Genomic DNA, 26,776 nt, shown 5'->3' on the forward strand with positions numbered 1-26,776 from the left:
AGGCTCAAAATATGGCAGGGCTAATAAATCTTTCGCTTTCCAGGCCCTAACGAACAGTTACAAGGGAAACATGTCTTCAAGCAATGGCGGCAATTATAATCCCTTACAGATGAAGAATATAGGTGGTTTTCTCAATGCGATGCTCTTTCACGGCAACTCACATTAAAACCTCTTTAAACTAAAGATAGCAAACCAATGACAGTTAATGTCCAAACTCAAATTACGAAGATCCGCTTTATCACTTGGGTTGTCATTGAAAGAAAAAAAAAGTATGAGAAAAAAGGTCAAAGATTGAATGAGTGAAGCAATTCATCCTTGTAATTTATGAATGAAAGGCCTTCATAATTTCTTCTCTCAACGTGCAACCTCTTATTTCTTTGAATACTAAACTTGCATACCTTTTACTAGTAGCTACACAACATTGATCAATATGCCGAGCTTGTTTAACTTTCACTAGAATGAAAAATTTCAAACTACAACCCAATTGCAAATACATAGATGAACTTTTATAAATTAAACCTTGTAAATAAGCTACTTAAATATGTCTACACTTTAAGATTGCCAGATAGCATTTTCGTATCGGTTAGATCCTTAAAAAGCATTACGGCTACAAAATGCAGCGTAATAACCTTCTTAAATAGTATCCTCTGGTATACAGGTCCCAGCATGCAATCAATGTGGGACATCTGAAATCCTTTTTTTTGACAAGCCAACTGGCGAGGGGTGCTTGCCAATCAAGAAGCACTGACATAAAGAAGACAAGGAGTCAGAAAAAACTGCAGAGGTAGCTTGGACAAGGAAAAATTCATCCCAATTACATTTTGCTGTCGAGTACTAGAATCATATTTCAAGAAACTTAGCAGGAGATGAATAGAGGCAAAGACATCATTGCAAATGTTCCCACCGTAGGTGTTGGAGTCATTATGGCTCATAACGATGAAATAGCATCTCTGCTTAATAGAAAAAACAGTTAGCAAGTAATAAAGGATAATTAATGCAGATGATTTAAGAGTTGTTTTAATCCTTATCAATACAGTACAAAAGGTGCCTTTAACTATGATCAAATTGAAATCTCTGTAAATTCAAGAAAGAAGGCAACATTTCTTGACATCTCGGAAAGAAATTTTGTTAGATACATCAGTAGCAAAGGCAACGAGGAAAATGTAAAGGAGGAAGGAAACAACATTACTATTAAGTAGATTAGCAATGCAACACGACGCCTACTTCTTTAAAAATATTCAAATATCTTTATCAGCTCAATTAAAGAAATAATTATAAAAAACCGCTTACCAAACAATAATAAAGGCTAGATATGAGTAAAACAAGTATAGTAGATCAGTCAAATCAAGCAAAACAGGAATTTCCAGTTACTTAATTGAAAACTGTCATATCAAATGATTTTTTGAGCATCGATAAGGTTCAGCTCAAGATAAAGAGATATGACAGTTCTATGTTAATATTCTAAAAGAGAATACTTAACAAGATAATCATTTGAAGGTAATATGTGTATATGCAATCCTGTGTGTTATCAACAATGACGACGATTCGACGAAGATCTATTACAGCCTGCGAAGGCCTATAATCATATTTTTTATATAAAAATTGGTTGAGCAAAAACAGATATTTATTTAAAAACAGAAAACAGATGTTTCATTATAAAAGCTAAATTGAAATAGGATGTCTTTACATCTAAGTTGGAGGTCCACTAATCAAAAAGTGCTTAGAAATACGAATGCAGCAGTTATAGGTGCTCAATTTTCAGAATATGCTGAAAAACTGTGAGTGTGTCTTATTTTTCCAAAGAAAAAGGTAACAGCATCTTGCTAATTGCAGACAACAAAGTAAATTTAAGACTTGAATACACTCTAGATTCGCCAGACCTTTGAATTATATCAAGGAGCGAATATCTATATAGTGGTAAACAACAATGCATAATACTGAAGCTGCAGTTTCTATCTTCAAAACCTCTGTTGGTATTAGGCAAAAACGGTATTTATTGAACCGAGAATGCTATATTTATCACACGCCTAAGTCTGCATATGATATCTTAGATATGAAGATCGAGCACAAAGCATTTCATAATTGAAGAATAGTCCGATATAATTTCTTCTAAGAGAAAGGAGTACAAATTGAAAGTAGAGATTTCGTACGTAACTAATTAGGCAAAACAATGTCAAGCATTGGACACTTGAAAACTTAACTTCCATTATTTTTTTGAAATAAATTTTGTATTGTCACTTTACGCTGCTTATACCCGTAACACAAAAAAGTATTGTCAAGACAATTTCATTCACTGTTAGATGATATCTTCTGACCTGATCCAGGAAAAATGAATTTAAGAGCAATGCCTTCAATTTCTTATGAGATACGTTCTTGAGTACTTTTTTGTTTCATTTATATGCTTTTAAAGGTGTTACTTTCATAGTCTTTTTAGCAATAATGTACCTTCTCTTGATCTCAAAAAGGCACTTAATATCAGCCATTTGGTAGCAAAAACACAAAGACAGATAGCTAATCTCCGGTTTGCAAACGATACAGCATTGATTGCATCAACTCACGATACGATAAGTTTCTAAATACACTTGCGTCGGAGAGATGGCCAAAACGAGCTAAAAGCTGGAACGAGTTTCACTCTTTACCGTCAAAAAATTGAAGATCCTGGTGCTGTAAAAACAGAATCTTTTCCTGATGATTTACTCGAAGAAGTTCTATACTTAGTTCACCGACAACAACCATAGGTTAATGTTCGTCCAAAATCCAACGCAGCGCTGCAAGACTCAAACATCATTCCAAAGATTGAAGCTCCCTTCTTCGACCTCTTTGACAATATCCAGGCATGGACCATGATCGCAGAGATGGGCTGAAAGTCGACGTATAGGAAACATAGGTTTATGGACGAATATAATTTCTAAGAATAACTTGAACTGAGAAAAAAGCGTAGATAGATACCATGGCAAGAAAGCTTTCTTCTTTAGACACACTGCCAAAAACACTTTATTTAAGAATGGTACCATACAAAGCGGGGAAGAGGAATGCAGGGAAGAAGAAGAAGCTTTGAAGCGAGGCAATGAAGGAGAAAAGCAGAGTAGCGTTTCCTGGAGGGCTCAAGACACATAATGTCCACTTAACTAGAAGAAGAGAGGGGAACATCTAAAATGCAAATAGTGCATGAATAATAAAAATTGGAACATTTTCCTGAAATGGTATCTGCTGGTGATAATCAGTTACATGTCAGATCAAAAGATAGAATTTTGCTCTGTGAAAGGCTCCTTTAACAGTTGACAGTGATGCATTCCTGAAAATCGAAAGTTGTGTATGAATGAAATGAAATTGCATGTTTTTATTGATTACGAATTGCTTGTTTGTGAGTACCAAAAAAACATATTTGCTTGAACACAATGTACAAGTTATAAGACTAGCTGTGTTGAAAGGGAAAGTCAAAATTTCGTCTATTTACACTGGGTATCACTAGATAGCTCTATATAGACATAAAGTGATCTGAGCTGCATACAATTCTACCAATTTATTTCTTATTTACTTTGAAAGATTTTACACCAAGAATATAGTAGAGTTTTGAGGAAATTGGGATACTGTAGACACATATCAACTATCTTATAAGAATGTTTGTAGCTCGGAAAGAGTTCATTTTATGTGCGTTGTAAGTTGCAAAATAGCTCATTTTGTTCGTTAAGCAAGATAAAAACCTCTCTAAAATGAGAGATTCACTATGCAAGACCGTGCAATTGTTGTTTGTTAATCAAGATAGAATCTGTTTTATCGATTAAAAATCGTATCACTTCTTTTAGAACACAACTCAGCTAAAAAATGAAACATGCAAACTCATGCTGAAAATACGAAAAGGTCTGGCAACGAATCACGTGATAAAAATTAAGCATGCCAAATTATGCTAAAAATGCGTAACTCTAAGAAGACTGGAAACGAATCATATGTGTCGTAATGACAAAACTTTTTGTTCTATAGAAATGTCTAAGCTGGAAAGCGCTACAAATACGCTCTTTTGAGGTTTTCTTATGAGGTTAAACTTGAAAATGATATTAATCGTTACTTTTTTGGAGTAAATGTACTTCTCTGTCATATCTCCAACTGACAATTGAATATCTATGTCACTTCTCCACTCAAAGATAAAAATTAATTCTTATTGCTAAAAAACCAAATGGATTTCGAAGGCGCCATTTATGCAGTCTGCCTAGTCAATAACTTATTGAAGCCTGCTTACAGCATTAGCTGCAAACGAGCTCTATCCAGATTGTTTGTTTTGATATTACATCTACCATAAAAGGCCAAAACCTGTCGGCCTGTTATTCAAATGCCGTCGGAAATCTGTGTGTCTAAACTACCAATTTGATACATTAACTTATTAAAGGAAGTCAAGGTGGGACATTAAACGTTGATATTGACGATTAATTACATAATAACAAATCTGTAGAGCGTTTCAGATCAAGGGGGACAAACGTAAAGGGAAGTGTTCCTAACTACATGGGAGGAGTACAGATTAACGTTCAAAGAAGAGTAAACATACAAGGCTTATATGGAGAATCCTGTGTGGTCGGCTTCTTTCTCGCTTCTTTGCTACATCTGAAATTAAATTGTATTAAGATAGAATCGGAAGGTGGAAACGCCGAACAATAGTCGCCAAAGATGAAAGGATTGCAATACGTTGGAGCTATGTTTACAAATTTGATTGTTTTGTGAAATTGCCGCCAGCAAGGAGACGAACTTAGTTAGTGCCAGAAACCCCAGATAAGAGAGACAAATGTAAACAAATTCTTTTCATGCCAAAAACATGTTATTGTATAACAAACAGCCACAGAGTAGAGATGGACGATTCAGCACTATTCGAATACAGTGGCTTTGGGGAAAGTGATAAGAAGATGGACCACTAATAGAGAAAGGTTTAGGTGCCTGAGGAATAGTTGGAAAAGAGACATTGCATAGAATCGTAGTGAATGATTGAACATTGAGATGAGAATGCCGAGTCAGCTCTTGGATATCATCTCCCAAGGACGTTGTACGCAATTGTACGCAAAATGTACTTTTATTTTAGCTGAATCGCTCTTCATAGAGTTTTAATACATATATTTGCTCTTCACTATCAGTAAATCAAAATCCTTTATTCTCATTGATTGTTTTTCGATCATGTAGAGAGACCCGCCCTTCAATTTTACTTGACCTTATATACAATTCCAAAACCTCCTCTTGACTACTTGGATATGAATAAATTATAGGTACAGCGAACCACGAGCAGCATACACGAGATAAGCAATGAGAGTCCGAAACCAAATAATGGCCTGAAATGATCCAAGTATAAACAGGAAAAAATATTTACTTATGTCTTCAAAGAAGACAACGAAGCGGATATAACATTTATTTAAGTTATAAGACACTTTGCTCTAAACCTTGAAGCAGGGGACTTTCAACTACAACAAAGCACATTGTAGTAACGAATTCTTGCAAAGCGAATTTATAATAAAATATAGTGTTTTAGGAAGAAAATATTAACATTTTCCGGAACTTTGTTTTTACAATAACTTGTTTTCTAAATAATCGAAAAGGACATTTAGATAGAAGGCTGAATAGAATTCAATGCTGAAGTAAATAAGCTGCAAGTTTGTTCAAATTTTTTTATAACTTCAACCTGTGCTGGAAGAGTTTTTTGATTCTTTCAAAACAGGTTAATATGGTAATTTAAGAGCAGTCTTAAAGTAGCTTGCTTTAATGGTGAGAAAATATGTGAAGTGACAACAAGGGTTTTAAGGCTTTTTTCAATTCTACGGCACCAATTTCCCTTGAAATAATTTAACACGGTGTTAGATTATAAACTTTATTATAATTGTGACACGGTGCTTCAAATGAAAGTATCAAAAAAGTTAAGAACATGTCTACTTTTAGTGCCTAAAAAGCCATAAATGTATGGCTTGTTTTTGATGCAGTATTAAAAAGTTCCCTGTATTCTGTCTGTCAAGCAAAGAATGGTTCTGCAGCTGAAATCCTAAATCAACAAATTCTGGTATATTTATGCTACGGTCAAATTGCAATTTGTAAGCCATACGACTTCCTTATTCAAGATCTATCACTACTTCCAAACTTATACTTTTCCGACCAGATAAGGCCAGACTCAAAATATAACCACGTTCTTTTTAAAAATATGATTAAACTCGATACACACCTTCTTTCTAATTGCACTTTTTCTAAATAGGTAAAGGAACTTCTTAATTATTAGACCTTTATTGAAGAATGAACAAACATTAGTAAATCGAATATAAAGGTGATCATATTTTACTGGTCTTTTGAGACATATAATGGACGAGCTACTACGACACAAAATATTTGAATAAACCGCTGTATAGCTTCAAAATGATACTTAGTTGATAAAATATGGGGAGCAGAATCGATGAGACATGAATTTTTACATTGAAATCTCATTTTATAGAGAAAAGAAACTTGATTTGGTCTTTGTCAAAACCTGGTTTCCTGGTTGGCTAAAGCCCTAGTCAAACGAGCCAATATTTTGCCCAACATTTTTTCGATGCTGGAAGGTGAAAGGATTCAACATTTTGCCCAACACATTTCGCCCAACTTTAGGCAAACTCAACCAGACAGGTAGTTTTTCGCATTTAAATGCTCCGCGCATGTTGGACAAAAAAAATCGTCGGAGTACGCAAACAGGTGACATACCAAATCTTTATGCTCTCACTTCCTAGAACATGATATCCTTAATCTGAATGAGAGGTTTAACATGTTCTTGAGCCAGGTTCATATCTTGAATGAAGAAGATACAAGAGATTCATTCGTCTGACCAAAGGTAATAAATAGAGAGAGCAAAGAGGTTTCTCTAACGGTTGTAAAATTAAGAGCAAATAGAATCAGTCAATCAGATTATTTTGTTATATGCTCTTCCTTCATTTCTGCATAGAATACTATGAATAATTAAGGAAATTTTCATTTAGATATTACTTGAACTTTAAAGCCATTTCAAATGTTAGCTAAATGCTTAAGGTTCAGCTTTAAGTTGCAAATGGCCTTAACGACATATATATAACAATGAACAAACGGAAACAGTTGGTAGCAATATTCCGAGTTAATATACCATAGTGTAATATTCTATGCCAGTTACAAACAAAATTGATAAATTCGAGTGCCTGTTATTGAAGATTTCGATCGAGTAACTGACACTACTTAAAAAATGCCAAATTTTTCCTACTAAAGAAATTATCCTGTTTTCTGCGATTCATTTGAAATTTTACTGGGATTGTTCAGAACGTTGTAAAAAAGCCAAATTAGAGAGCACCCTGCTTCCTTTACGGATTGAAATTTATTTTAGCTAGCCATCAGCGTTCTGGACTACTTATCTATTGTAGGTAATGCACATTATTTGATGAATGGATTGAGAAATGGATCAAAGAAATAAACAAAAGTATTTTTAAGACTTGTGCATGCAGGCAGTAAAGATCAGATGCTTCTAAAGGCGGTACAATGACACATTTGGCAAAAGTTCCCAACACTCCTGCCCTTTGCTTCTTCCTCAACTTTCAACTGAGTCCGAAACTTTTTAGCCCATGTGAAAAGAATAAATTCCTTGGAGTTATTACTTTTTGGTTTGAAATGTTTGAAATGGAACTTGGTTGGTATTCCATAAGTTCAACCTTCAAAAACAGCAATAAGCAGCTATTTTTTCTTTCTCTCCAGATTCTATTCAATTTTCAAGAAACAAAAATTATCTTTCTATGTGCTTCTGGAAGAATACAACATTGATGCTTATGCTTTGTCCGAAAAATATAATCCCATCTTTCTATGTGTATTATTGTACCGCATCTTAGATACACATTTATTATTCCCAGTATCAATTTTCTACATTCCATACTCGACTGTCTTACACTTTATGCAGTTGTAGTTACAAAAGTCTTTCTCGGTATTATCTCTATTGCCAGTCGAAATTAATTATAACAGTCGCCAGTATTACTGGCTCAACGAATAAAATGCAAGCGTCATTGAATATGGTCTTGGATACTTTCCAATCATTTGTTCTATACGTCTGGAGATTCTATTCTGCTTTCTGTGATCTAGGCTTAGTAGCTTACAGCCTGATACCGTTCTTTAAAAGCCTGCAGGAAAGCAGCCAGTCCACTACACCCGATAGTCAAATGTATACTTTCCTTATTGCATTAAATCGTATTAAGATGAAATCCAAATCATGCAATATAACCTGAATAAAAACTAGGCGACCCTTTGCAAACATAGACAACAGAAGTATGCCCGATTTATCATTGTTTAAAGAACATGTCAAGCTTTGCCTTTTTTCTAAAGCCGTGTAATAAGAATGGACTTTGTAGTATCAAATACATTGTCGTCTATGCACAGTATGAAAGCATCTTGACACACTGTTTAGTCTACTCCTTTCCTATTGGTTTAAAGAGCTCGAGGCCAACTGAAGGTGAATGAAAATAATATTTTCAACGACAGTCTACATCCATTCAAATGTAAACCAGCCGAAGAAATACTGCGGCTAAAGCTGAGCACTGCTTAAGGTACTGGAGTACTCAAATCCAATTAGGAACCCGATTACGTCATAGCAATGCAGAAGCTCCTTTTATTGCAAATTGTTTAAATTTTCCTTTAGTAAATTTCAACTAAAAATAGTGGAATGTGAATTAACATTCCCTAAGATCAAAAACTAAAACAAAAGAAGAAATTGTTATATTTTCCAGCAGTTAGTCAGTGTTTCAATATTAGGTAAACAACCCAAGATACGTCAAAACAATGAATCTTTCTTAAAAATGGCGGAAAAGGTCTTTAGAAATTTTACTTTGTCAAAAGAATGTAATATTTTTACATTGATGGTTACTGTAAATTGATATCCTAGAATGTGACTTATTTAAGAATAGATTTTGAAAAGATGTCGTCATTCTAGGAGCACTCTTTGGAGTTTGGCTGGCACTTTCAATCTGTTCCAAGCTCCAACAACATAAAGGCTTGGAATCAAGTTCATGAAACTTTTGCCCATATCATGCACGATACACTTCTATTAACGATAAAAATTAAAAAAAAAAAATTGTGTTGAAGTAGGCCTTGCATTTTCTGGGAAAGTTATCTGTAGTGACATCTACCATCGTGGTAAGATGTTGTTTTGAATCATCTCCAGGCAAGCATCCTTAAAGAAAGTTTTTGCCTTAGCAAATAAACTACTTCCAATTGACTCTAGCGCCCAGGAAATGTATTTTGTCACTGATATGTTATAAGAGGATTTCATCTGTATTAAAGCAACTTACATATCACCACTTAATAATATTTCTTGGATTATCAGCTTCTTGTGTGACATTACATTCTAAGCTTTGTTCATTGATTATCTGAAAGCAAAAAAGCATATTATAATACAGTAAATGCTGTTCTCCAATCTTTAAGTTCTTTCTACAAAATGCGTTTATAAGGTGGTTCATTTTTAAGTCTTCAAATCTAGAAAGAACATTTCCTTTTTTTTATCAAAAATGCAAAAAATGTAGCTTTCAATTAATTACCTGGATGTGATTTTTGTAAGTAAAGCGCAGCTCCACGAAATAATGTCAAGAGGTTGCTGAAATAATAGTATGACTGTTAAGTAGTAAAATTGGGCCTAAGTAATTTGTAAACGAATCCCTTTGGCACAACATAACTAAAAAAGAGAAGAAACAACACAGGTTGACACATTTGATGCTTTGTGAGGTGAACCTCAATGCTGAAACATCTCTACAAGCGTGGAGTATAGTACCCAAAGCCGATCTTACATTTCGTAATAAATTTTCGATACCCTTACTTAGTTCTGCCCACAACAACCAACAAAACATCTTGTGAGTGTTAAGAAATTATCATTCAAGAGCCAACTTTCAATCACATTGTCCAAACGTATGGCTTTTTGAAACCCATTTGGTGACCCAGACTCCGTTAATGATCGTTGACCCTAAGTGGCAGGCTGGAGATAAATTTCAGATTAAAAAATGTTATATTGCACCCAACGAAGTAACAAAGTATTTTAATTTGTCTCGGGAGCTGTTCTATGCAACAACAATCATTGGTGAATTTCTTGTGAACGACAAACTTGCATACATGATGTACACGCAGTCAACTAAAGATCTGTTTTCTATTGAGCTTCTAATCGTGAGAAACCCCACGATTATTGCAACATACGAACATTATGGGAGGTCAATATGATGCAAAATCTTCGGAAAATCTATCATAGTAACACAAACGTTGTAATGATACAAAGACAGTTTCGATTTTTTATTTAATAATAAAAGTTGGAATGGACCACAGGCCACCCTACAGGTATCCAGGCACGATATAGGTTACTACTTCTCAAGGATAAATGAGGATAAAGGCATATAAACTGTCATCACAAAGTGGGTGGTGAATTAGTTACTATCTCTTTGACACTAATAGGTGTCCAGAAAACACTGTCGAGAAATTTGATTATAAAAGAGACATATTGAAATTCAACTTATTGTCACAAAGAAATATTCTAAACAACCGGTATTCTAAAAGGAACATAATTCGAGTTATATTTGATTGGAATTTAATAAGCGGAGTTGGCAGTATGATAAAAGTAATAATAATGATTAACAGTAATAAAAAGAATTCACAACAATAATACAATTAACGTAACTTTATCACCACCGGGTCTTTCTATTAAACGGTCAATCTTGTGGTATTTGTTGCTTTTGAAGACTTTATCATATTTTGTTTTATCAAATAGTAGCAGAAGCCTTCATTTATTCCAAACTTGGTTGCTAGAGCACAGAATTGAAAGAACGACTGTGAATGCAAATCATGTCTATGAGAACAAATAAAAAATAGTTGACTAACAAATACCTTGAAAGGAGAGAGAAGTTTAAAATGCTTAGGAGCACAGTAACAAAAAGGTAATGGGGCAGTGGATGGAGATGGAAAGGGCCGGGGGCCTTTGAATTATAGAAGTTCTCTTAGTTAAGCTAAAGATTGTAAAAGCAATTTTCCGTGATTTTGGCAGGGCTTCTCCCATTACGAGAAAGCCAATTAAGTCACCAAATGATGTAAAAGGCAACAAAGCATTTGCAGTAATCATTTTTGTTTCTATATAGCACTTGAATTCTCTGCGAATGAAATACTCAAAAGTCTTTCAAAGTTTCTGAAATTGCTAGTAGAAAGCGAAAATAAAGTAGTAAAATGAATATAATGATTGAATTTTAACTAACTGCTCAGATAGAGACTCTTATAGAAACACTTGTATCATATTCGCCATGAAAAGACTTACCAGTTCCATTGCAGCATTTTCTTCCCATAATAGTGTGGTGGAATTACGATTTTACCCGGACAAAAATAATAAAAGGCTGTAATTGGGCACATAGGTTCCATACGATACTGGGAATAACCAGAAAAAAGCCCCATCAATTGGACATTGGAAATTCCTTATTTGGGAAAATCCCATATGGCGCGCACTGATCAGCAGGGGTTCAAATTTGATGTCGCTAAAACCACATTATATGTATATATTCTGAAAGACAGTTTCATGCTGAACAACTTTTATTCAACTTACACGCCCTTACAATGTTGAAATAAGTACTTTATGGTCAAAAATAGCAGATAGGGGGCAACTGGGCAATAGAATGTATACAGGGGTGGCGCCAGGGGAGGGCTAGGGCGCTACAGTCCCTCCATCGGAAGCATCTAGCCCCCCTATCAGAAGAAAATTTTAGATTATTGTCGGAGCAAATTTGCTAAATAACGTACGAAAACTGCATATTATAGTCAATTTAGCCCTCCTGTAGCTAAATCTGTAAGCTCCAACCCCTCTGTCGGAAGATTTTTGCGCCACCTCTGAATGTATATAAGTTTATTTATGAACAACATATATATTAACAAGATCAAAACATGCGATGATGAAATCCTATCCAACAAGGAGCAGGTTAAGAATCCCGCTAAACATTTTGAAATTTCGGCAATCCGTGTACTATTTCGAGAAAATCTGCGTCTGGCAAGTGTGTAGAATTCCCTCGTTCCGTTGAGAAATTGCCAGATTTCCGCAATCTACGACAAATTTCCCTAAAATTCTGTTCTTCAGCAAACACTGATGACATCTTCATTTGAAGAAAAAATGCAAGGATCTACCCTGTGCCTTGCAGACAAATATTCTTGCTGGTAATAACTGCGGGTACGAAGGTCTTTTAATGCAGAACACAGGAAAAGGTGAACCACGTTGAAGTGTATATATTTGTCTCAGGATTTTCCAATTTCCAAGTCCGGGTTTTCCGTTTTTCATAACTATTATCCGGGTTTTGGGTCCTAGGTACTCTCAAAACACCTTCTTTTTTCATGTGCGCACTTCTCAATTGAAAAGTTTGCAATTTGTGGGATTATACGTAATTTGGAAGTTATTTCTTTTTCTGGTAAAGAAGGGCATAAAGGGAATATTACTGGCCCAGCATCAAGCTGTAGTCTTGTGCAGCAACTTTAAATTTGCACTGAATTTGGCAGTGTTTTTTACGTCATAGTAACAAAAATTACTTAGATGGAGGATGTCAATGAAAAAAGTTGAAAAACTGTCAGAATTGAAATCCTCATCTTTAAATTAGATTATAATGAAATAATCATGTTGTTTGGACGGTTCGGTCGCGAGTTACTTTGTTTTGAATATTTAGATATTTCTTTAGATTTGGCCAGAATTCGCTACTGCAGTGAAAAAATTTCAATAGAGTCAGCCCGGTTTAAGTCAGCCCGGGCTGAGTGGGCCCGGGTCGAGTCAGCCCGGTTTAAGTCAGCCCGGGCTGAGTGGGTATTATCATACTTTATCTTAATCACACACTTAATTACTTTGCACCGATAGAATTGGCGATAAAAAATGAAAATATTCAGCAAGATGATCAGCCATTTTTTCCGTGCGCTTTTCAATATTCACTTATCCCACTTTGTTTCTGCCCAATCACCACTAAATTTGCATATTCTAAAGGTACGTATGTTAAATAAAAGTTATTCAGCATGAAATTATCTTTCAAAAGATGTACATACTATGTGGTTTTAGCAACATTAAAATTTTGAACCACTACTGATCAGTGCGCCATTATGGTATTTGCCCAAATAAGGAATTCCCAATGTCCAATTGATGGCGATTTTTTTCTGGTCATTTCCAACTTAGTATAGAACATCTGTGCCAAATTACAGCTTTATATTATTTTTATCCGGGTTAGATCGTTTTTATATCTAATTCCACTACACTATAACAACAACCAACAAGGATCCCAAAAGGATTAGAGAACTAATTAATACTCTTCGCCATAGTACCTGCAGCATGTGATTGTGAACGAACAAATAAAGTGCTAATAGATTTTAAAGTGTTAATCGTCTTCTTAAGTCATTATGTCACAAAAACTACCTTAAGAATTTTCCAATATAGCATCATGAAATACCTCAATGAATCCAAAATCGGTTAGCCTTTATTGGTAGCAATAGCATATCCCTGTCACAGAATAGAGAATCTTCCTTTTCTATCCTATGACCGCACGTAAATCGATTTTTCCCTACCTTCACATTCTAGTCAACACCAATTCGTCAAAATTGAGAATCGACGGCTTTTAATGCATTGTATGGAAACAGTGCCCACATCAGCGCACCTTTGATGACATTTGTTAAGGAAATCATCCGCCTGGTCCAATCATCTCGCCGTTGTCAGGGACCCTTCTTACTGCTGGGAGCATTTTCGGTAAGGGTGTTCTGGTGGGATTTTACAAATTTTGGTCAAGGCTGTCATATAAACCCAATTTCTGGTGCATTCAAATCCCAATGTCCTTGCACCAAAAGAATCTAGCAAGGCACAAGATAAATGACTAAAAAGGCAGCGAGGGGACAGAAAACTCGGTCTGCGTGCAGCCTCAACTGCTTTCATTCAATTCAAAGTTATGGTCGAAGCAGTAAGGGCTTTTACAGCCTACAAAAATCTGGAAAATGAAAAAAGAAAAGATTGCTCTAGCTTTTCGAAACTATAAATATCATTGAATTGTCAAGATAATAAATAGGATTATAAGATGGTCTATAACTTCCTTAAAAATTCGCTCTTGTTAGACTTTGTGGAAAGCGGACACAGGCCCGGGTGGGCTACTGTTAAACCTGCAAGTGATTAATGGCAAAAATAGAGAAAGGTGATCAAAGACTGGTGATGTAGCATCAATTAATTTCGCCACAAAAGGCTTTAGTAAGCCACTGAGCAGAATGGCAATTAGCAAGGTTTATGACGTATCAGCCATCTTGGTTTGAGTAAAGCGTGCAAAATACATTCTTCGATTGAAACACTCACCAGTGGTGTTTCATTTGATATAGGTACAAAACTAATGTGGGATGACAAAGGCGTAAAATACATAAATATTCTCTTGATTTTTAAGATGAAAGACTAGTAATGAGAAATTGACTTCCAAGATAAAAACTCTCTTGATGCTGTTTAGATAAGCCCCTTAAAGCCAAGGGTGAAGAACAAAAAAATGACTGTAAGCTCATCACTGCCTTCAACAGTTTAGTGGCAGCTTCGCTATCAAGTGCTGCACTTCGATAAACGTACAAAGAGGAAAACAATTATCGCAAAACTAGGCAAACACAAAGAATTTGGGACTAACGATGATATAAGTATTTCTATTCAACTGCTTTAAAAGATTCTAAAACTTCACTTGATATTTGAATAAATCTTCTTTATGTTTAATTTATACAGTATGAACGTATAAAAATATTGAATTGCTTTAAATATGACCGCAAAATCATTTACTCGGCAACTTAAGAAACAATAAACTATATCGCTTTATTTACATTTCAACTTTTTAGATAATAGAATACACTCTATTTTAATTGATTCATCTGATTACTGTTATAAATCTCTAGATACTATATATTATCTTAAGCGTTTACAAATGTCCTTCTTGTTTTCTTTCAATGATGAATTAATCACGGCAAAATCGATCAAGCTAAGAAACCCGTCTTATACTAAAAACAATCCATCTGACCAAGCTGGCAAAAATCCCCGAATACAGGCAATGACAAAGCCATACCGAACGAATCTAGCAATGTCTAACATCAATGGTTCCAATCTTCAACACGAATGGCTCCAGTCAACCTCCTTGTCAGACTATATTTGCTTCTTGTGTCCGCCATGAATAATGTAATCTATGACTTTCATCCAGGTTACTTTTTCTTGTTTCCAAACGGATTAAAGCTGTTCCTGCCTTCAAAAGTTTGCGCACGCTCTCTCTCGAAGGCCTTCAAGGCAAATTCCTTTACCTGAGATCTATTTCTTCTACGCATTGCCGCATTGACAATGCCTGCAATGACAGCCACGCCAATCATGCTGCCAATAACGATGCCAATTAACAGCCCAGTCGAGAAAAGACTGTCTAGGATCAGAGCATTTCAAAATCAACAGGAGAATCGCAAAAACATTGGTTGGGGAAAAGCTGCAACTTGAAGTATTGTTAAAGCAAAGTTTCAAAGATATAATCATATCAAATTTCCTTAGTTTTAGTAGTAAAGAACGTTCTTGAAATATCAAAACAAATAAACGGTGCAAATTCTGATCAAATTCTTTAGCAGAAAATGGATAGGTTAAAGAACATTTACTAAGAACATTTAAAGAACAGTTACATGTCATGGACCATTAAAACTTTAAAGGAGGTATTAGGGATTGTGTCACGTAACAAATCTTCAACTGCAACAAAAAAAGTCCCAGAGCATAAATTAAAACTTTGGGTGGAACAGTGAATCCACTCTTCCACTGTTCGACTCGTCTCCCTTATAAGAATCTGGTACCGAGGGTAACACTAATAATTGGGTTCTAGAGATAAAAATCCTACCAGCAATATATGGCAGAAGTATATCTAATTTTACACCGAAAAGACATTAGCTACTTCTCTGTAATGTGCTGTAGCCCAGATGTGCAATTACGCTGTCTGTATAGTGGGTTCAAGCCCACTTGAAAAGCTCGTTATCGTCCACAAGAGGGCAATGAACTATATCAGCAATGAAGCTATTTCTGAATTCCTGGAAACTGGTGGGTGCTAAGTAAGACCGTGAAATTAGCTTTTTCATTATAACCATTGAAAATACATTAGCAGCACTTTAGATGGCTTATGTAAATGCATGTCAAGGACCGCACTTTGAACTCAAAGTAGAAAGGTTATACAGTAGAACAGGTTTCAATCATGTATTCTACAGATATGTGAAAGAGACATGGCCCCGTGGCCCCCCTTTTATATACATTAATTGTATTTGGTTGCTGTGTATGGAGGAAAAGTAATTATCGAGAATCGCGAAAACTCCTGTTAAAGACTAACAAGAGTCTAGTGTTGTTTTAGCGATAGAGAATCTGGAATCAATGAACAAAAGAACTAGTGTTTAAGGGTTACTCAAGAACCGAGAATCTAGTAGCGGGAGAGATTCTAATAGCAAGTCAGAAGGAGCCAATATTAGCTTAAGTAAAGTAGCGGAATTTTCTTTATAATGAAATATACATTCACCGGTCTGAGATTTTAGTACGACAGGGCTGTACACGTTCAGGACGGTTCTAAGTTGCAACTCCGAGTTTGACGCTTAATGCGATCACAAGGCAACAATAAAGCCACTCTTTATGTGGTTTTTATCTTATCTAGTTGCTAAGTCTCTGGAGGTATCAGAAATAAGCATTGGTAATTATGTTTCTTACCTTTGACGGTTTTCACTAAATATTTAATTATTCATTTCACTATTGATTGTCATAAAATCAATAAAGGATGCGGATTCTTTGAAGTACTGGGAAGGATAAAATGCTGAAAATATAAGACTTGACGTGGATGACATCTTATCAAAGTCGTCAAAAAAAATTTGGTAGGACCCCTAGAATCAGAAGCCGCCATCTTCCTCTAGATGCTCAAGGAGTAGTTTTTGGCTTCATGTAGGCATCTAATCGCCAATGGCAATAGATAAAGCTTTGTCTGCTGATATTTTGGACTGTAAAAATCACAATGAAACAAACCTCTATTCTTTTCACAGACGTAAGGTTTTCTGGTGTCACAGCTAAGATCATACCATTGTGTTTTTGACTGCCAGTCTTTGAGAATCACGCAGTCTTCTCCATCGCAGCTTTCGCTATAATCCCTTTGGAAAACCATGTCATTAGGCTCTCCTTGTGCCCAGTTTTTATACGGTAGCTCTTTCCCACTGTATGTCAGTTGGTTCCAAACAAATGACCCTTGGTAAGGAAAATGATATACTTTATTGACATTATTGGCAAAGAAAGGGAAAAATGAAATCTTAAAGACAAAGCTTTGTGAATTGCAATTTTTTTACAAGAAATTTTGATCCAGTTATGTAGTATTTATGACGTCGAATTAAATTTGAAAATGAAATGAGTTTAAAAGGTCTTTCCAATTATAGAATTGTTAAGTCTTAACTACAAGACCTTAGTTTCGAAATATAGAATCATTAAAAAATGATGCTAAAATACAACATTATGCGAAATATTACGTCATGTGATTGCATTGAATAATAATTAGTGGATTGAATTGAATTTTATTACAAGATTCTGAAACTTTTAAAGTTGGCGTAATAAAAATGTCCTGTCAAAAATACCTGCCAATCAAGCAGCAACCAATCAAATTCTTTATTTTGGTTTTTGACGTATTTGGGCATTTGAAAAAACTTTTATATGCACTATGCTGAAACGTGGTCAGCAAGCCTGACTGGTTGGAACAGACCATTTTATTCAAACAGTAAGCAATGAAATATTTTGTTTCGATACCGGATAAACATTAATGTCAACAAGATTTTTGGTATAGGTCACGTAAAAGAAGACCAAATCTTTGTGTATATATAGACGGTTACTCTCCATTGAGAAGTCTTAACTAAAAAATAACAGAGAAAGAAAAAATAGGGTTAAGGTAGAGGCATTACTTAACAAAATTAAACAATGAATAACAAAGAAGGGTCCAGTCTTACCAGCTTCGGCTATGTCATTCAGTCCAATCCATGCATCCTTATATATTAAATTTGTCACATTATCGTTCTCGGGTTTACTGTTTATTTCAATAAGTTTTCCACCAAAAGACTTGCATATCTGCTTAGCATCATGCCACATTGCAAGTTGGTCGAAGAAACGAATTGACTTATCACAGTTGTCATTTATGCATTGCCAACTTGTATCTAAAATGAAAAATGCTTATTTTGTATCCTATGCTAAACTCAGCATCAACGCTTATCCTTTTCTGGCATACTTGGTATAAATAGCTAACTGAATAAGAATGTTTTTAAAATCTATATATAGTGCGTAGATACATTTATACAATGTGCCAACAGCCTTTTTGTAAATGATTCAGGTTTCAAAAGATAGCTTTAAAGTTCTCAAGCTATGAAGTTGGAAATTTTTCATAAAGAATTCTTGAACCTAGATTACAAAATAACCAGCTAACGCATCGTGAAATGATGTGTGAAATCACCATATTGAATTAGATATTGGCCATGCAAACCCCATCAAGTCAATAAAATTTGGTCTCTGTTCATAACTACATGAAGCAAGCCCAAGAAAATTAACCCGTTAGCAATGTTCATATCTGTTATTGGCCATATCTCACCCAATTTGCAACAGCTCTAACCGATTTTAAATATTTAAGAAGTATTTTTTGGTGTCTTTTTAGGTTATAAGGTAAAGAGTAAAATATCTGATTTCTGGATGTCAAGAACTCTATTAAGCTTACTCAAGGTAGAGACAGAAAATCTTCTCATTTGCAGATCAGGATCTGATTTAAGTGAGAACTGTTCTGCTTTATTGTCTCCAAGCAAATTAACATACAATGATTATCAGAAAGAACATCCGTTCATTTTCATAAAACTCGAGGTGTTTCAATATTGAAAGTATGAATGAGACAGGAGATTGACGTAAATCCATGAAAATGCATTTCACACTCAGATAATCCTTATGAATCACGAGAGATAAACACGTGTTGTGGAAATTAAATTGAAATAATGAAATAAAATCTAGCAATCAAATTCTGCACTAAACAGTTTTGTTTACAAATTCAATCATGAAAAAGACCATTGCATTCGAAGATTCCTCTGATGTGAAAAGTAGGTTGCAATGGCTGTTGTAATGGGCAAGGGCCATTCGAAGAAATAAATAAGAATAAAAAAGGAAATAAATAAACAACTATTCAAAGGTTTATGATGAAGCATTGTTACAAATCTAGGTAACAACAAGACACGCAAGGAAAAGGCGTGAACGTCTGACGTAATCTCCTGTTGTTCGATGCGAAGTCTTGAGACGAATAAGATAACGATAATGGAATACGATAATGGAATACGATAAAGGAAGAAAATATCAGACAAAACTTCTCACAAAGAACACGTTGATGTCATCCTTCTGTTTTGTTTAATATACTCTTGTTACATAAGCGCTGCATTGTTACTCTGGTGCAAGTTATTACTCAAAGGTATCTTTTACAAAAAAGAAGATTATTTAACCTTTTCATAAAAAACCAGCAGCAATATATACATGCAGCCATCATAAAGCTATAAATCATTCTAAAACATAATTTTACGTTGACGATCTTTTCACTAACATGAGTCCAATAACACTGTTCGCTATCGCAAGTCCATGCATTCAGTACCATTCCTTTTTCCAAACATATTATTTCACGTATCAAGTGTTTTATCAAGATCGGGAGCTCAAAAGAACTAAATTTAAAACTAGATATAGCTGATTATTGTAGATAACAAAAATTAATAATCACATGTACGTACGTATTTTGTTAAATGCAGATTGTATTTTATTTTTCGCTAATTACCACCTGAATCCTTACTTAAAGACTTCAGACAGTGCCAATTACACTAGACCCCTTGTCAAAAGCATTCAAAAGAAAGCAAGGAAATTAAGGCGTTAGATTAATTGCCTTGATTGATTGGTTAATCAAAATTGTTGGAAAAAATAAAATAAAATTAAAGTTTTTTAAGTTTTTTTCTAAACATGTGTGAACCGGCGGCCTTTCGGTATATAAACAGCGCCAAATGTTGAATCATCGATGAGAAAGAAAAAAATTAAGGCGTTAGATGATTGCGTGGTAGCTCCATTGAGTTACTTTGTCTGGAGGCAATCCAGTAATCAGCTCCGCTGATCACTAAAAAGCTGAACGACTACGATGTTGATCTCTAGTTGCCAACAAACAGTTCATCTTTTTTAAAAACTTCAGGATCTATTTTCAGGAAAAAATGCGCCTACTGCATTCGCTCCGCAAATCTCAAATGAAGTCTTGCAACTAAAAAGTTTGCACCTGCGATACACTTCACGGGTTTCTACTTTCAAAAGCATCAACAATTTTGATGATAAGTTTATCATTTAGGCCCTCCAAAATATGAAAATCTGCTCTCTTTGACAAAAAACAATAGGGTTGAGTGGGTCTGGCTACAAAATATTGGGAGAAATGCAACAAAGACTACCAAAAAGATCATTCGAGTACCAACGGAAACTTGAATAGTAATGACAATCCAGTGCTACAAATTGACCGGCTGTCGTTATCAGCCGATTTCCGAATCCGATATTGACCAACATCAAAGCCGGGATGACGTTTACTGTTGACTCATCTCTCTAATAAAGTGCTTGATGCCGCACAGGCAATGTGTAACTTTGAAAATGAGATCATTAGGCAACTCGAAGAGGGATTAAATATTAGATGATATTCCTGTTATTCCATTCATTATTTAGGAAATCAATTGTTATATTATAACGACCTACATTAAGGGTGTTTATAGTCATTTTTCCAAACAGTCAATCTAATACAACCATATTATAAATTCGTTTTAAATCGCATCTTAATATTACACATAACTTCAAACAACATTGATAAAAAAATCATTCACTATTTTCCAACACAACCGTTCATTATAGTTAAGATAAACCCATCAAAATATTTCAAGACAGGTGAAATAACAAAATTTAATCAGCCTGACAAAATCCGACAACACAACAAGCATAATAAAGTATATTGAATATATACCACTTCAAATTACGGGATCGTCATATGAGATCGGCTTTTGTTTCTGATACATCTACCTACGAAAAAACCTTCATCCGATGATGTGGTTTGGCTTAAGTTTTAAGAGCGACATTAACATTTTTCAATTTGTTGTTTTGTGATATCATGCTTCACGAGGTGACGTTAGAGGATCTGCATAAAGCAATAAGTGATTGATATTTTCTCTTCGGTATGCTAAGGGCTTTTTTAGAACGAAAGCTGGCATGCGTTTTTGGTATGTTTTGCACATCTCTCTGGTTTGCTGCGTTGTTTTCTTAAAGGCCCGCATTGTTATCTGCATCTTAATGCAATGCATCAAAACATTGATAGAAGGCACTTGGAGATCATACGCAACTGATTTTTGTTCAAATTTAAGTCATGTTTGCGCTGGTGGTGCTGGGTACAGGATTCTCGTTGGACCACACCCAAACCTGCGATATGCAAACTCACCAATTATTCTCTTACGATTTTTTCGGATATAAGCGAATAATATAAAGTGTCCTGGCGATTAGTAGGGAGTACTTGTCCCCTAGGGGAATACTAAACCATTTTACATAAAGGTGGTCAATCTGGCAAAAATTTTGCCCCTAAGATGTCATATCCCCAAAAAATTAATCTTTATATGAAAAAATTCATCCGCTGAATATACACATAAAATAAGACATATTGTTCTTCCGCTGCCCAGCGTTCAGCATACTTACTACATTGAGATCAATGACTTTTTAAAACAAAAACATTTTTATAATGGAGTTTGCCATACCCCAAAATATTTCCGGTTCTAGAATATTCAGATGGGCCTCCCCTTTGCAAGGTTCCAGAGTACCCGTCCCCTCCCTCACTTAGGAGTCACCATCCCGTGATACCACCTATGAGTTAACTTACTTATAGAAATACTAGCTATAACTTGATCAAAATGAAAAACATTTTGTAGCAGAAATAACTTTTAGTGTATACTGAATTGTATATGAAAAAAAAGAAAACAAGATTCTCCGCTCTCTTCTCTTCATCCATTCTTTTGACGTAAACAGCTGCATAAATACACTAAAGAATTAATCCTTGAATTCGGTGTTATACTGTTTGATTTGACTGGTATCTCGGCGTTTTTCCATCAAATCCACGAAAAGATTAGCGCTTAGCTACGAAATTTGACATTCAATTGCAAAACTACCTTGGACTGGAGAAACCTGCTTAAATTAAAAATATTGGTGACATCCTGATTGAACTTATACTTGTTGCTTATTTTTCTGGCATTCATTTTGAGATGAATTTTATCCATAAATTTTTAAATCCATCTTAGCAGAGCGGTGCACCAGCTAATAAAATGATAAATCTTGGTTTAAGACGTAAAACGTGATATCATCAGAATTCACAAAATGAATGAGCCAATGGCGACAAACTCTCTTAAAATAGACAGTTATGAATTTAAAGTATTTCGTCGTTTCATATCTCAATAGGAAACACAACGCCAAAGCCTTTAAGAAAGACTATTAATCCGAAATGGAAACAAGTGAAGTATAAATGTAAGTTTGACTAGACCTTCTTATAAAGCCAGAAACAATGCTCGCTTTTGTAGACTTAAGAAACAGATTAGAATAGAATCTCTAGTATTAAATCGAAAAGAGGCAAAAACAGTCTGTCACCAGCAAAACATTGTCGGCTCCTCTAATGTGTGAGATATCTTATCGGGCTACTTCACAAAAGTTTTGGGAATAATATTTTCATCGAATCAATCTTTCTGTGTGATTCAATATACAGGGTCTTTGGAGGTCCTGTTCCTAAAATTACTAGATAAATTTTCTCTTTTTTATTAATAGTCAACTATTTATCACAAATTGATGCAACCTTTGTTATGAGTTTTGCAGAGTAAAGCATTTTTGGAAAAAGACAATATTTTTAATCTTAAATGCTGGAGATATATCATTCAATCTTATTACTTCTTTTGCTTTAATCACTCATTATATGATAAGAACGCCTCCAATAGCAAGAAACTTACTAACTTTGGCAAATAATTGCTTCTTTTTTGTTATTTTTTCAAATTGGCCTACTGGATATTTGATGTTTTAGTGTTTTGTAGTCATTCTACTAAAAGACAGCCAGCCTTATATATCTAATATTTTGTTCTGCTGAGAAGATGTAAAATTAAAATGATTATTAGGCCTTATGTGGATGTTTGTAGGTCTAGATGTCGATAGATTAGTAAATTACGAACTTTGACTTATAGTTTTTCTTCTGAACAAATAATAAAACGTAACATAATATCGTAAACAAAAAATAGCTCCTAGCCTGAGAAAAACTTCAGGCTCGGACAGAAAAGGCTTGGACAGAAAAGGCTTGGACGGACAAGGGTCGGGCGGATAAGGGTCGGACGGAGATGCTAGACAGAATTTTTGAAGCCATTTCTGAGCCGTAAGCCTGATCTCAGGTTTATAACTCCCACAGAACATTATCAAGCAAGCATGCCAATTTGACAACAAAGCAAGCGAGAATAAGGCATTTTTCTTACTTTTTTTCATATATTGATAAGTGTTTTAAGTCAAAAGAAATCAACTAAGATGGTCAAAATGTGACCCAAACATCGCACGACAAATGGTAGATTAGTTCTACATTTCGCTCTTTCATCGCTTTCCTTTTTCTATTTATCTTTTTAAAATGTATACATCGACGATAGAAAAACAAACACTGATGAACACATTTTCAATTATAACATTTTAACATTATTCTATGTACAATATTTACATTAAATAATTCAAGTATGACGTTATCAGTTTATCTTCAAAAAAGAGAAAACGCAAAGAACGATGTAATTATGGACATCCAAACAGCATAATGACTTTACACTAAGTGATAAAGTAACAAACCATGGTAAGTTTCAGAAAAGAGGGCCAGACTGGTACCATGATGTCAGTGGTGTTAGAAACACTTAAAATGGTCTCAAACCAAGTTGGAAAGTCAAGGGGGAAGGGGAGGCAAACTCAAATTAAAGACTTATTATGGCAGATTTTGCAAAAACACTCTCTTGTTTTGCAAAGTCCTCTCGTCATCGATGGCCCTGCTTTAAAACAGCCAGGTTTGGGGGTGTAGTAGATAAAATCGGCAAAACCAAAATGTCAATTTCAAGGCGTTTCAGATAAGGACAAATCTACATGTTGACGTTTGATATCATTTTAATTTCAGAAATACTCTCTTTCACATTTCGTATTTCACTCTGAATTAGTTTATAACACTATTTGTGACTCTCATACTTCAAATTATAAATATTCTCTTCTTTGAATTCTGAGGGAATGACTAGAAATAATTTCTTAATATTAGATTACCCAACTGGCAAAGTGGAAAGCGTTGGTGCATCAGCTGTTACCTAACTTGGTATTTAAATGTGGAAAGGACCAAGGGTGTAACAACACATAACACCTTGTCGAGCTTGTGGTACACCAGTTTTCTATTTAGCCTTATTGTATTCTGAAACAAAACGACCAACTTTTTCCTGATGTTTTTTTACTAAAGAACTAAGTGGTACATTTCAAATCATTTGAAAAATATTGCATTACGTTACAGCTCACTTAAAGATGGTAAATAATATGGAGGCTGATAATAAAAGATTTCTTTTTTGCAAAAATGTTCGAGCGTTGGTATTAGAGCAGATTGACGCGATGCATCTTTATAGAACCAAAGGGGTGAAAAATGGTTGGCATATCTTTTCAAGAAGCCTAAAGTGAATATCTTAAAGAAAATAAATTTTTCACTCAATTGAGTTTAAAGAAATTGTTAGTTTCTGTAGTAGTCGTCAAATTAGTTATTGGTTGTTCTCAATCCAAAGGGACTCTGTCAGCATACTACCATACGATCCATATCCCAACACCATTGATTATCTTCACACTAATTCCCGATTTAATTCCCGCAAATAAATGTTCTTTTCAAGTATTTACGCAGATCCCGTTTCACTAAGAAGTACAAAACAGGGTTTAACAGACTGTTGAGAACAGTGAGACAAAGTGCAAATCTACGTAGCCACGATATGTTCAAGGTAATCCCAGCTGCGTAACACGTCCGATAGGCCGCTAGCGGCAACCAGAATAAGAGAAACAACGTAACTATCGCGATGCAAAACATAGATGTTTGCTTGAGTTCCAGTCTTCTGATGCCTCTAATGCTACTTCCGATTTGACCATCGCTGCCCGATGCAGCAGTACGCTTGCATTTTTGTTGTGACTCCTGCAGCTCCAATACAACAGATTTTCTTACTCCCTTTGGGGCGTAATCGGTTGGTGATTCCTCGTCTACAACAGTCGTTGCACCACTTTGTTTTGAAAATCTTGAGCGAACAACCGAGAAATGCTTCTTGATACTAGAGATCAAAAAGCCATTGCTGCAAATTAAAACGAGCGCTGCAAGCAAGAAGAAACCAGAAAAAAGAATGCTTCGGACAATTAGCTCGTATTTCGATGACAGATATATGAAAACGATGATCTGCTGCACTGAAATGATGATAGGCACAACCCAGAAAAATATAAGGAGCCTCGTTATCAGCCGACGATACTTTGGAGAGCTATATTGAAATGGCCTTTTAAGGGCAATCAACCTGTCAAGGGTAAGCAACGCCAACGACAGGACAGATATGAAAAGAGAGCTGAACATTGGGATGTTACCAAAAATCTTATAGTAGAGACTGTTTTGTTTTAAAAGCAGTAAAGCACCCAGGGAAGTGCCGAAAATGCCAACAAGAGTATCTGCTAGAGCCATTGAGAAGAGTATCCTGTTATGGGTGCTTGCAAGTAGTCGCCTTCGAAATCGTACAAACATGATACATGTCACTCCGTTCAGGAGAAATGTAAAAATGTCCAGAATTATGAGACTCCAGTAGAAAAGAAGCGTCTGTGAATGCTTATCCATTTAAGCAGTTTAGATCTTCACAGCTCAAGGTCTTATTCTTTACTTGTCGAGTGCCTTGGTCGAGTGTCAAGTGGTTCACAAAATCCTCTTGATTACTTTCAATCACAAAAACTTTCTCAAAATACAGATACCAAGAAAATTATTTCTTCCGATTCCACTTTAAAACACTTCTTTTATAAAACAACCATCTTTCTGAGCTTGCCTTTAGACACACTGCATTCCTAGGACAAAAAGGGAACAAATTTAAGACAGTCTTTATCATCATCAGCGGACAGTAGTTCATATATTTACCAATCAAAGCATGTCGAAATAAAAACACAAAAACAGTTAGTAATACGACAGGCAAAAATGAAAACATTGTTTACAGAAATTCTCAGATTTTGCCTTCTCATACGTGAGATTTTCATTAGTTTACGCAAATTGACACAAAAAGATTTGATAAAAAAGCGTTTTATTGAGAATAAACAAAATAAAATACGAAAGGAGGGAAAGTTGCTATTCTCAAATCAGGGAAAATTCTGACAGCGTACTTTGAAATTACCAAACTAGAATCTTGTAAAACCGGAACTTAGCAATACTCGTCTTCTTAAAAATATTCATACTCGTAAAGCGTCTATTCCACCACGATCCTCACTGCCTGACTTTGATGTTAAATCCGCAGGATAGTCCATTGATGGTCAAACATGCAGTACACTGCTTACACGAGCATGTGAATAATACTTTTAATACATTTATTACTTTTATTAAGGTCTACTTTTTATTATGACAACATTACAAATATCACTTCTCAAAACAATTCTATAGTATAAACAATACTACGAGATGACGCTAATTCCAAACATGAATAGGCAGCA

The 26,776-nt window shown here is 35.0% G+C and overlaps 2 protein-coding genes across 4 annotated transcripts in view; both read right to left on the minus strand.

Annotated features, from left to right (window-relative positions):
• Positions 1 to 12,907: 12,907 nt before the first annotated feature.
• The window catches only part of LOC135681754 (macrophage mannose receptor 1), a 49,871-nt gene continuing 36,002 nt past the window's right edge, over positions 12,908 to 26,776 (minus strand). The window contains exons 7-9 of the mRNA XM_065196355.2: positions 17,971 to 18,174; positions 17,009 to 17,224; positions 12,908 to 15,395 (exon numbers count right to left, since the gene is read on the minus strand). Of these exons, the coding sequence (XP_065052427.2) occupies positions 15,187 to 15,395; positions 17,009 to 17,224; positions 17,971 to 18,174 (629 nt within the window). The 3' untranslated portion in view covers positions 12,908 to 15,186. The remainder of the gene's footprint in view (positions 15,396 to 17,008; positions 17,225 to 17,970; positions 18,175 to 26,776) is intronic.
• The window catches only part of LOC135681756 (uncharacterized), a 30,012-nt gene continuing 21,425 nt past the window's right edge, over positions 18,190 to 26,776 (minus strand). For 2 of the 3 annotated variants that reach the window (XM_089111869.1, XM_089111868.1), the window contains exon 2: positions 24,196 to 26,143. In XM_089111869.1, the coding sequence (XP_088967995.1) occupies positions 24,921 to 25,922 (1,002 nt within the window). In that variant the 5' untranslated portion in view covers positions 25,923 to 26,143 and the 3' untranslated portion in view covers positions 24,196 to 24,920. Of the gene's footprint in view, positions 26,144 to 26,776 lie in introns of all 3 variants that reach the window. The other variant, XM_065196358.2, reaches the window with a different exon arrangement.

The sequence above is a fragment of the Rhopilema esculentum genome, chromosome 12 (assembly GCF_057945365.1).
Source record: "Rhopilema esculentum isolate cy_ngs chromosome 12, ASM5794536v1, whole genome shotgun sequence".
NCBI lineage: Eukaryota > Metazoa > Cnidaria > Scyphozoa > Rhizostomeae > Rhizostomatidae > Rhopilema > Rhopilema esculentum.